This window comes from Sceloporus occidentalis, unplaced genomic scaffold (genome assembly GCF_023333645.1).
Source record: "Sceloporus occidentalis isolate IW3139 unplaced genomic scaffold, rSceOcc1.0.p SCAF_2, whole genome shotgun sequence".
NCBI classification, from domain to species: domain Eukaryota; kingdom Metazoa; phylum Chordata; class Lepidosauria; order Squamata; family Phrynosomatidae; genus Sceloporus; species Sceloporus occidentalis.
Genome location: NW_028316982.1, coordinates 255,106,863 through 255,118,875, shown reverse-complemented (window position 1 = coordinate 255,118,875; position 12,013 = coordinate 255,106,863). Strand labels below are relative to the sequence as shown.

The 12,013-nt window shown below is 40.4% G+C and overlaps 1 protein-coding gene across 5 annotated transcripts in view; it reads left to right on the top strand.

Annotated features, from left to right (window-relative positions):
• CNTN5 (contactin 5) overlaps positions 1 to 12,013 on the top strand; it is a 934,652-nt gene that overhangs the window by 779,356 nt on the left and 143,283 nt on the right. For all 5 annotated transcript variants that reach the window (XM_089512787.1, XM_089512786.1, XM_089512784.1 and 2 more), the window contains 2 exons: positions 469 to 598; positions 2,345 to 2,495. In XM_089512787.1, coding sequence (XP_089368913.1) covers positions 469 to 598; positions 2,345 to 2,495 — 281 coding nt within the window. The remainder of the gene's footprint in view (positions 1 to 468; positions 599 to 2,344; positions 2,496 to 12,013) is intronic.

Sequence of the window (12,013 nt, the reverse complement as noted above, 5' to 3'; positions counted from 1 at the left end):
TGCTTGTTTGTCCAATGAAATGGGAGCTTTAATGCCTTTCCAATGGATTTCCATACAGGCTCATGGACTTCTTTAACTTGTTTCACAAACTATACAGCATTCACATCTTAATTGTCTGAGTGCTGCAAATCATAAGCTCTAGCACTTGGAACTGTGGAATTTCATCTATTCATTGCATTCTAATCATGTTTGGAGCAAAAAAAAAAAAAAAAAAGAATAGCCCCAGGCAATGTCTATTGTATGCATATGCAATTAAGCATTCAAATTATTTAAGCATTAGCACAGAGTAGAAAAAAAATAATAAAACTTAAAGGAAAAGTCATCACCATTGTGCTGAATAAGGCAATTTCATGTACGCATGCAAACTTCGTTACCATGGCCCCTCCTACTTTCATTTAAAGCTAGAAAACAAACACATTTTCCTGGTTTTGTTTGCTTTTGTAGAATTATTTTTCTATTCCATTACAGAGCAGGATTGAGATGGTTAATGGTGTACTGATGATCCACAGTGTGAATCAGTCTGATGCTGGAATGTACCAATGTCTAGCAGAAAACAAGCATGGAGCCATTTACACCAGTGCTGAGTTAAGGATATTGGGTGCGTATTTAACAAGCTTTCCATTTTACTATTGTGTTGGTTTACTCTTACATTAAATGGATTCAATTTTACTACAAAGAGGGCAGTATTGGCCCACAAAGATGTTGTCCAGAAGATGTCACAATGAAATGATTATGATTGTGCCCACAATAAACAAAGAAAAATCTGGATTATCAAGGGAGATGCTCCCACAATTTGTTGAATGGGAGGCCATGCTGTTGAACCAAAGTTTCAGCTTTATTCTAAGAAATGCATTTCTCTTTCACACTCCGACAGACACTTTGCTGTGCAGGATGAGAGGCCTAAGCTCTTGGCTCACACATTCTAATTCAGTTTTTTTTCTAAAAGTTTCAAAGTCACGTACATTTCACATGTATCACAGTAACTTTCCACTCAGCTAAACCTTCAAAGCCACTATGCTGTTTATCTCTAATCATCAAGCAGGTCAGTAACAAATTCATTTCTCATGCACAGTCTATACCCAATTCTACTTTATCAGGAAAGCATCAGACAGAATGTAATATGGTGTAGCAAGATGTAGCGGGCAGTGAAAATCCTTTGTTCCTCAACATTTATTTATTTATTTATTTGATTTATGTCCTGCCTTTCTCCTTATGTAGGACAAGGCAGAAAATTTGCTTATTTGTTGAGACTTTTGGCCTAGCTAGCCTGAACTAAAACAAAGTCATTTCTAGAACACCCTACATTCACCAGCCTTAGGGGGAAAAGAGCCATGAAATCAATTCCAGGGCGTGCATTTTTCTGTATTTGTTACCTGCAGTGCTGTTGGTTAGTCCCACCTACAGCAGATTCATTCAAGCAATTGTTGAATGAAGAGTCAACACTGAGGTAAATCCAATTGATTCAATGACTCCCCTTCAGTCAAGACAAACAACAGGATATAGACCATGTTTTCTTTTTTTTTCTTTTGAATCCGTTGGTTAGGCAAGTGCTAAGGAAACTCTCAGGGAAAAAGAGTTGACAACCACCAGCACCAACACAGTTGAATACACAGAGATTCAAACTCAGACTCAAAGCATTAAGCACAGAAAGCTCTGGGCTTGAAGGATAAGTCTGCCCCTTTTTTATTTTTCCCACTTTTATTTCTGTGTAAATCCTCAAGTTCTGAATGAGAAGAAACGTGCATTTTGGTAACTTTTATTTTTAAAAAACCTGAGAAACATCTCACCCATTCTTTTTCAAGGTTGATTCAACATCTCTTTAACCTCCCAATATAGAAATTACCTTGGTGGACCCCAGACTGGATTCTAATGTGTGTAGGCTTTTGTTAAACAAAACTATTGAAAAGAAGCAAGATTTCTTTAAGAAACACACTCAACCTCAGGCAGATCAGAAAAGGAAAGAAACAAGCTGTTCTGACTAGTACATTTACAAAACTATCATTTTAGTCCACTACTTGAGTGAGTCCTCCTCCAGTTCTTTTGTATTAAACACTCTTTTAATTCTGAAATCCTTTCATGTAATTTATAATTTAAACCATCATACTTTGCACAAGTTGTGGGGATATTTAATTGAAGAGAAAGGGATTGTAGTGTGTCCTTTTGGTTTGTTTTCTCGTTTACTATGTGTTTTTGTTCAGTGGCAATAGGATTTTACATTATTAACACTTCCATAAGGACTGTCAACCCAACCCTGCAAAAAGAAAAAGAAAAAAGTTTGATGGTGGGCAGTTTGTGAAGTAATAAATATTTAACACTGTCACTAAAATATTTCCCTTTTCAACAGCTTCTGCTCCAACTTTCCCCTCAAGTCATCTGAAAAAAACAATTATTATTACCAAAGGACAAGAAGTGACTGTTGAATGCAAACCCCAGGCCTCTCCCAAGCCAACCATCTCATGGAAGAAAGGAGACAAAGCACTGAGAGAAAATAAAAGGTCAGATGTCGGTTCATTAATGTTTAACTTTGACTGCATGTAGGCCTGCAAGGATGAGATAACAGGCAAGCTCCTTTGATCGACTGTGGCTGGTGTTAAATGTTCAAGGCATTAATGATGAAAATGTGTGATGTTTTACTATTTTTATAGTGCATCCTAATGTACACTGTATATCATTAACTGTAGGTGGCAACCCTAGTTTCACGGAGGAATGCAGGATATAAATTGTTTATGAAAGTTAATTAAATGCTTTTCTTTTTAGGTAAAGGATCTTGTCATTAACCAGGCATGCTCAAAAACCTCAGGTCTGAGGCCAGCCACACTCTATATACAAATCTTAGCATGCCAAGGAGAAAGAAAAATAGCCAATGTTTCTTTGTTTCTCTAACAGGCCTAACTCCCTCTTTATTGTCTGCCTTCAGTTTTTCCCTGCAGTTCTTATCATTCTCCTGCTCAGCAATACAAAGCCCCTTTGCTGGGTTGTTTCGAATGTGCCTTCCTTGCCTAAGAACTACATCACCACAAAATAGTTGTCATGTCCTTCAGTCCCCCCCATAAGGCTGGGTTTTCCAATTTACCAATCCCCATTCACAGTCCAACCTTGTCTGCTGATTCTCCCCCTCTCCCAGTTTCACTTCCCAATCCTCTTCAAGGTCCACAACCCTGCCTTCATCCTTCCATGTTTTCCTGTTGTCTCTATGGGACAGTGACTCTCCCCATCAATTCTCCTGGAATGTCTCTGAGAAAATAACTCTTCAAAGATATGGGAATGGAATACACACACCACTGGTAGTGGGAGAGCTGTGGGTAAATTATATTGAATGACAGCTAAAATGTTAGAAGGAAACCTGATATAGAAACTTATTTGAAAGGTTTTTCAAGTTAATCAGTGAGAAGATATTCTTCATCTTAAATAGTATTGCAGTTTTATTGAAGAGAAAAGTTTTACTTTTGATTACTTTCTCCTGTAACACTTGACCTACACATAGTAACCAGTATATCATCCAAATGGGAGCTTGATGTTTCTTTTATTTTGTTTGAATGAGGAGTCATTCACATATGGACCACACCATACAAATACACACACACACACGTGTGTATGGTGTTTGCCTTCAAATCATTTCTGACTTATGGTGATCCTAAGGCAAAACTGTCACATGGTTTTCTTGGCAAGTTTCTTCAGATGGTGTTTACTATTGCTATACTATGACTTTGAGACTGTGACCTGCCCAAGGTCACCCAGTGGGTTTCTCTGATCAAGTGGGGATTCGAACCCAGTGTCCTAATCCAACACTGAAACCTCTACATCATTTTGGCACACGCATATACATACCTGCCATCTGAAGTCACACATTCATGTAAGGACCAAGTTGTGTGCTTTTCTTGAATATAAAGCTCTGTGTCTAAATCTGGGAATAGCCGAATCAGAAAATTAAGGCAAAATTTGGAGCAGTTAGATTAATATGAAGTCAAATGACATGACAAGTCACTAATAGACTAGCAGAAACTATATAGGTGAGGGCAAAGTTCAGTGATTCACATCTGCTGTCAAATAGAGGAGGGGTCTACAAATGAAGAATGGTTCTTCTTGGTCCCTTAGGTCAGGAAGATGCAGCTCTTCTCTTTAATCAATGCCCATTTCATTATTCAGAGTGGCTATCTGTATGACCTCTAATACTAGGAATGCCCCAATGCAATTCACTGTCACTGTCTTCACTTTCACTAATAATTCTATAAGATGACCTTGAGATAAATATACCATGTTAAACACCTTCTTTCTGTTTACCCCATGCTTTGACTGACCTTGGAGAAATGAGACCAATGTAGCAAAGAAGCTGCAAGCCTAGACTCTGTTGATCTGTTGTGATTTTTCCCCCTGTTATTTTTTCTTGACATTCTAAAGCCAGGAATGAGAATGGACACATGGCTCTCATAGTGTTGTATGAGCGTTTCTCCTGTTCGAAAGGGGACTGCATTGGGCTTATCACTTCTGCATGACATGATTTTTAAAAGATAGCTCCATGCTGGGGTGATTAGAACAAGAGGGGAGCAATACAGAAATATGTGTGGTAGACAAAGTGGTAAAAACCCATGGGAAGCCCTCAAGCTGATATGCTAAAATAAAATTGTATTTTCCTGTCCCCTTGGATAATATCAGTGGGGAAAACAAGTGGTACCAGAATGGCAGGAGGATATGGTATAGCATCTAGTGGGAAACCATGTTGGAGTGGAGCCAAAAATCCTGATGCTATAGCCCTTTCTGGGATGGATGTCATGTCATCAGAGGTGTGTGGTAATAATAATAATAATAATAATAATAATAATAATAATAATAATAATAAAAATAAATTTTATTTATATAATAATAATATGTTTAATAATATGTTTTATTTATAGACCGCTATTCCGCAATGATCATAGCGGTGTACAGTAAAAATCATAATGCAATACAAAATACAAGGTGACAAAGGAGGGAGAAGTCTCTTCCTTCAGGCAGTCCCTGATGTTGCTGGGTCTGCCTGATCGCTCCCTCTGAGGCCGAGATGTCAGTTTAGGAGGGAGGGGCCTCTTCCTTCAGGCAGTCCCTGATGTTGCTGGGTCTGCCTGATCGCTCCCTCTGAGGCCGAGATGTCAGTTTAGGAGGGAGGGGCCTCTTCCTTCAGGCAGTCCCTGATGTTGCTGGGTCTGCCTGATCTCTCCCTCTGAGGCCGAGATGTCAGTTTAGGAGAGAGGGGCCTCTTCCTTCAGGCAGTCCCTGATGTTGCTGGGTCTGCCTGATCTCTCCCTCTGAGGCCGAGATGACAGTTGAGGAGGGAGGGGCCTCTTCCTTCAGGCAGTCCCTGATGTTGCTGGGTCTGCCTGATGGCTCCCTCTGAGGCCAAGATGACAGTTTAGGAGGGAGGGGTCTCTTCCTTCAGGCAGTCCCTGATGTTGCTGGGTCTGCCTGATCGCTCCCTCTGAGGCCAAGATGTCAGTTTAGGAGGGAGGGGCCTCTTCCTTCAGGCAGTCCCTGATGTTGCTGGGTCTGCCTGATCGCTCCCTCTGAGGCCAAGATGTCAGTTTAGGAGGGAGGGGCCTCTTCCTTCAGGCAGTCCCTGATGTTGCTGGGTCTGCCTGATGACTCCCTCTGAGGCCAAGATGACAGTTGAGGAGGGAGGGGCCTCTTCCTTCAGGCAGTCCCTGATGTTGCTGGGTCTGCCTGATCTCTCCCTCTGAGGCCAAGATGACAGTTGAGGAGGGAGGGGCCTCTTCCTTCAGGCAGTCCCTGATGTTGCTGGGTCTGCCTGATCGCTCCCTCTGAGGCCAAGATGTCAGTTTAGGAGGGAGGGGCCTCTTCCTTCAGGCAGTCCCTGATGTTGCTGGGTCTGCCTGATCGCTCCCTCTGAGGCCAAGATGACAGTTGAGGAGGGAGGGGCCTCTTCCTTCAGGCAGTCCCTGATGTTGCTGGGTCTGCCTGATCGCTCCCTCTGAGGCCAAGATGACAGTTGAGGAGGGAGGGGCCTCTTCCTTCAGGCAGTCCCTGATGTTGCTGGGTCTGCCTGATCGCTCCCTCTGAGGCCAAGATGTCAGTTTAGGAGGGAGGGGCCTCTTCCTTCAGGCAGTCCCTGATGTTGCTGGGTCTGCCTGATGACTCCCTCTGAGGCCAAGATGTCAGTTTAGGAGGGAGGGGCCTCTTCCTTCAGGCAGTCCCTGATGTTGCTGGGTCTGCCTGATGACTCCCTCTGAGGCCAAGATGTCAGTTTAGGAGGGAGGGGCCTCTTCCTTCAGGCAGTCCCTGATGTTGCTGGGTCTGCCTGATGACTCCCTCCAAAAAATCAAAGCGGTTTACACAGAATTAAAACCAGTTACAAACACATCATAAAAATAGATAAAAACCTGTAACACAATATACACTATACAAATCTAAAACAGTCATTCAATAGGGTGAGGCAGAGAGTCGATGGGATCAAAATACACAACTTCATTTTCCAGAGGGGAAGGCTTGACAGAAGAGGAAGGTTTTAAGCCTCTTTTTAAATGTTTCCAGGGGGGTGATAAGGTAGAGCTCCTCCGGAAGACTGTTCCATAGCCCGATTCCAGAAAGGAACTTTTCAAAATGGTAGCTGACATTCCTGCACCAGCTTTTAATGCCGGAATGGGCACCTGAAATTTTCACCCCCAAGCCCCCAAATTCCAGTAAGTAGTGATGTTATGCCAGGAACCCTGGTGGTGCAGTGGTTAAATGCGAGTACTGCAGCCATTCACAGACACAAGGTTGTGAGTTCAATCCCAGGCAGGGCTGCAGGGTCCACTCAGCCTTTCATTGTTCCATAGGTCACTAAAATGAGTACTTTGTTGGAAGCAATTAGCTTACACATTGTAAACTGCTTAGGAAGTGCTTAAGTACACTAATAAGCAGTGTAGAAATGTTATTGCTATTGCTATATCACATTCCGTCTATTATTGACTGATTTGGGGCCAAGAAAAGGGAATTGGGGGTAAAAATCCCCCCATATCAACCTGACTAAATAAAGTGGGTTACCGGTTTGGGAGGAAATGCAGTGAGGAATTAGGAAATGTATATCATCCATGGGCCGCACTTTCCCCACTCCTATTCTAGTGGATGGAACTTAAAGATGACATCGATTTAATCTTGTGGAATTCCTTTTATTATAGCCATAACAGGCTAACTCTCTTACACCTCCTTACTACTTTCTGCTGTAAGAAGTGGCAGCTGGCAGCTCTAATGTCAGGGGGTACATGAATGTGCCCTGGGTTTTCATTGGCTTTTTAAAGGAACCATCCAAGGTATTAAACCTATTTAGGGAGCAGGGTCAAGCACCTTCAGAGCAAAGCAAATTGCTTTGAAGAATAGAATTGTAGAGTTTGAAGAGGCCACAGGGGCCATCAAATCCAACTCCTTGACAACTGTAGTTCAGTTTAAAACCCTGTAGATATCAGACCACCAGCCATCATTGAATATTAGGACTTGTAGATTATACTGCTTTTCTCTGGAGTCTAGATCACTGTATTTATTTATTTACTTACTTATTTATTCATGTATTCATTTATTCATTCATTCATTTTCCTATCCCACATTTTTCCCGAATGAGATTCAAAATGCCTTTCTCTAGCAAAGGAAACCAATCTAGCAAAGGGAATTCCTATTAAGACTCTATTATTACTTACTTTGCTCAGTCTGCAAAAGGAAACATGTTTTAATTGTTTGCTTTTAGCTAACAAAAAAGTAATTTCAGAGAGATGGTGACTTTTGTAAAAAAAAAAAAGTAAATGGTTTGAATTGAGTTTGCTAACCTTTTCTGACATTGAGTGACAATATCACACTAGATTGTGTACATTTCAAGATTTGTGTTTTAATTATATAACAAGTGATTTCAAGTTCATCTCCAGCATTCAGACAATAGGTGAGATATTTCTATACCTAAGAAAACCATCTGATTGCAGCATTCTAAGCCAGTGAGGTAGGAATGTAATTCTTCTCTAAGTGTCTTTTCAAATAAACTCAATTTCTTCTCAGAGAAATGAATAACTTCAACAATTTTCTTCTTGCTGCAAAAAAAGTCTTCAAAAACCACACCATTTTCAAAATCTATTCACAATTCAAGACTTATTCTTTGCAAAAATTGTGTGTGGTTGTTTTGCGCAGAAAACAGCATTTTCTGCATGGAAAATAATATTTCAATGCAGAACTGTTTATTCCTGCACAGAAAATGATGTTTTCTATACAAAGTATCCATATGCAAATTTTACACAGAACAAATCTCAAATCCCAGTTTTTTCCTATGTAAGAATGAATATCTCTATGTTGAAATATTATTTTCAATGCAGAAAATGTAGTTTTCTACACAAAACAGCCACATGTGAATTCTACACAGCATAAGTTCTGAAGTGCAAAGATTCTCATTAGACAAGGGTTCTTCTCATTTCTCAATACCCAAAAAAAACCCATGTTTTAAACCATTTTTGAGTATTTCATACTGTTCTTTCCATCTCTAGTATTAAGTAGAAGGGTAGTGCAGTGCAACCATTTTGCATTTATGTGAATTTAGAATAACAATACACAAGCACAAGGTTACCAAGCACATTTCAGAGTCATGAAATCATTACATGCCACAGTAGTTCGAACCGATGTAACTAAGGCATGAGTCACTGTGGCCAGATCAGACATTTCAATAATGGTTGGGTTCCAGCCGCTCTCGATGCTTCATTATAATTTATTTCATTGACCCATCCATCTGCTGCTGGTGTACTGTGACATTTCCTTGGCCATTTAGGAGCCGGGTAGGAATTTCTTCGCTTTTGCACTGTTTTATTTTTATTTTTTTACCTATCCCATTCTACTTCCAGTTGGCATATGGGAAATTGGCTGGGGTGGAGTCTAAATAGGAACGATTTGTCTTAAATATTGAAATTATAATTTGGTGAATTTAAAGTTGAATTTGGCATACATAATTGAATTATATTTAGGTGAGCACCTTAAACACCATTTGGGTGGAAGGGACATTTCTAGAACCACCTCTTTAGGCCTTGCGACCTGGGAGATGGCAGGAAGAAATTGCCCTTAGGTCTGTCTTGAAAGAGAAACCCCCTCTTTAATCTTCTCAGATTGAGAGAGGGACTTTTGGGTTGGACTTCCTGATGCAGGCCAGACAACGAATAACTCAGATTTTGGATTATCATTGAGGGCTCAAGTGTTATCATTCATATAAACTGCAGAGGTGGTCTGAAGAAAGACACCAGCTGCAGTTCTCCCACACTTGGTTATTCCTTGAATTGGTTGCATTTCCATTAAAAAATTAATAAATAGGTCAATAAATGGCCCTGTTTTAATCCTAATCTTGTTTCTTGTCTCATTAATTCTGGGGTTGGGCAGCAAATGGGCATAGGTGAATAGTTTAACCCTGCAAATGAATTCCAGTTTACTGTAAAAAATATCTGGTAATCTAGTTTCAGGGATGAATCCAGGAGAAGCCCAAACTCTGACCATGAGTTATTCAAATGAAATATAACCCTGGCAGACACAAATTGAATCTGTTCTCTGATTTTCCTTTTTACTTCTTGGAATCACCTCTATTTGGTCTGAATTTGGTTCAGTTTGTTTTATCCTTATGCTGTGTGTTACTGGAATCTTGCATTAATTTAGAAACAAAACAGCTTCTCTGTATATTGATGCCATAAAATTTCAGAACACTGCTGTCCTGGCAGTTTAATATTCAATAGCAAGAAAGGCCAGGAAAAACTTGAATGACACCACAGACCATGATCTCTAATAGTAGTTCAGAGCAATGCATTCTTAAATCGCCCATAAAGGATCAGTGCCACTGTAGAATATTGCTTCCAAAATGCATCTCAGACAGATAATCTAAAGTATACATTGGTCAATGATATGAAAAGCTTCTGAAAAGGGCAGAAGAACCAGCAAAGATGCATTTCCCCTTGTTTGCTTCCTAATCTACATTACCCACCCTGGTGACCAAAACAGGTTTTGGAAGAAAAATTTATCATGCCTGGAAATTATGTGTCTTGGGGATTATTGTACCCGGTCCATTCTGTGTATGCATCTCAGGTAAAATGAGTCCTAGAAGATATCTAAAGTGCTGAAACCACTGTGGGGAAAGGGTTGACCATCTTGGATACAGTATTTTCAAAGTTTGGACTAGAACACAGAGTGGGTTCACCACCTACCAACATGGAAGACATCAGCTACCATTTCTTTTCGGTCAGCTTGAAACTAAAGAGCCAGACAAAAGAGTCAGCTTTCCAGTTGTCCCTGGGATCTCGTGTTATGCTATTGCAATATGTAAGCTGCCAAGGACAGAAGAAGAAATGTGGCAATGTTTTTTCAGATTACCATCTGAGTCAAAAAGAATTTCGGGGAGGAGCTCACTTCATAATCAGGCAGAAGTGTGTATGTGTATGTGTTTGTTTGTGTCTGTGCATGCACTCATGCCTTCAAGTTGTCTGTCAACATAGGGTGACCCTATGAATTTCATAGGGTGAGTCTGAGGCAAGGAATAATCAGAGGTAGTTTTGCAAGTGCTTTCCTCTAAAATATATCCTAGGTATTTGCTGATGGTCTCCCATTCAAGCACTTTATACAAGTATTGTATAAAGAAGTCTTTAGATACTCTTCTAATGCATTCTCTTGCAATTTTAATCATTTTCAAAGAAGCTCTATTCTGTCATAGAATACTTATCACACTCCTTTTTCCAAGTATTTGTTTCCTGTTCTAGCCTGGGAAGAGTATGATCCCTCAGATGTTGGCTTGCAACTCCATTGCAACTCACCATTGTCTATACAGACAGGGACTGCTATCATAATCTAACAACATCTGAGGGGCTATGTTATCCCCAATATCTATATGTACATTTCTATACCATTTATCCAGCACTATCTAAGTGGTTTACAATCTGTAAGCTAATTGCCCCCAACAAGCCGGGCACTCATTTTACCAACCTACAAAAGGATGGAGGCTGGGATTGAACTCACAACCTTGTGGCTGCAGTACTGGCATTTAACTACTGCACCACCAGGTCTGTGACCAATTCTTTCCTTCCTTTCTTCCTTCAGCACCAAATATCAAACAACTAGTTTTGTCTTGAGGCTTTTCCAAGAAGACTAGGCCATACTATTCCATATATCATATATCAGCCATGTCCTAGCCTTGATACACTTTGGGTTCCTTTATGTGTGGCTTATGGGTCCACGTCACTATGGCTCAGTTGCCCCAGTTGTGAAAAATGGCTACCCAGTTTTCTCTCACTGAACAACATGTTATTGTTGTTTTTGTTGTTGTGTGCTTTCAAGTCATTTCTGACTTATGGTGACCCGAAGGCAAACCTATCATGAGGGTTTCTTTTCAAGATTTGTTCATAGGAGGTTTGCCATTGCCTTCCCCTGAGGCTGAGACAATGTGACTTCCCAAGCTCACCCAGTGAGTTTTATGACTGCTCTGGGAATTGAATCCTGGTCTCCAGAGTTGTAGTCCAAATCTCAAAACACTTTGCCATGCTGGCTTTATGAACTCCACAGTCCCTACAAAATCCTTAATCTGCTTAATAGCTTATGTTTAGGTAAGAGCTTGTAAACCATTGCTTTTGGCATTGTTTGTCCTTAATAGAAACTTGCATCTAAAATATGCCAGAATTTAAACTTCTGAGGGCACAATACCAACTCAGTCTTCTCATCCCCAAGCACTGCTTTAATAATTGTCATGGAACAGAAAGACAATTTGCAGAGGATAGATAGGGGAAGGGAGGGGGAAAAACATTCCATAACAAGATATCCAAAAAGAAAAATATGCTGTGACATTTGTGTAGTTGCTGCTTTTCATTCCCTCCCCTGCTACCAACTTTGCATAAATTGTAGTCTAATGTAGCTGTGTCAGTTCCGTAATGGGAAGAAAGGATTTGGATATAAATTAGAGAGCAGTAATGGTAACACTGTCAGCTTTGAATTTGTGATAACAATTGAATTGTAATATCATCGCTTTTTCAGTTTGTACTAATTGGTTTTA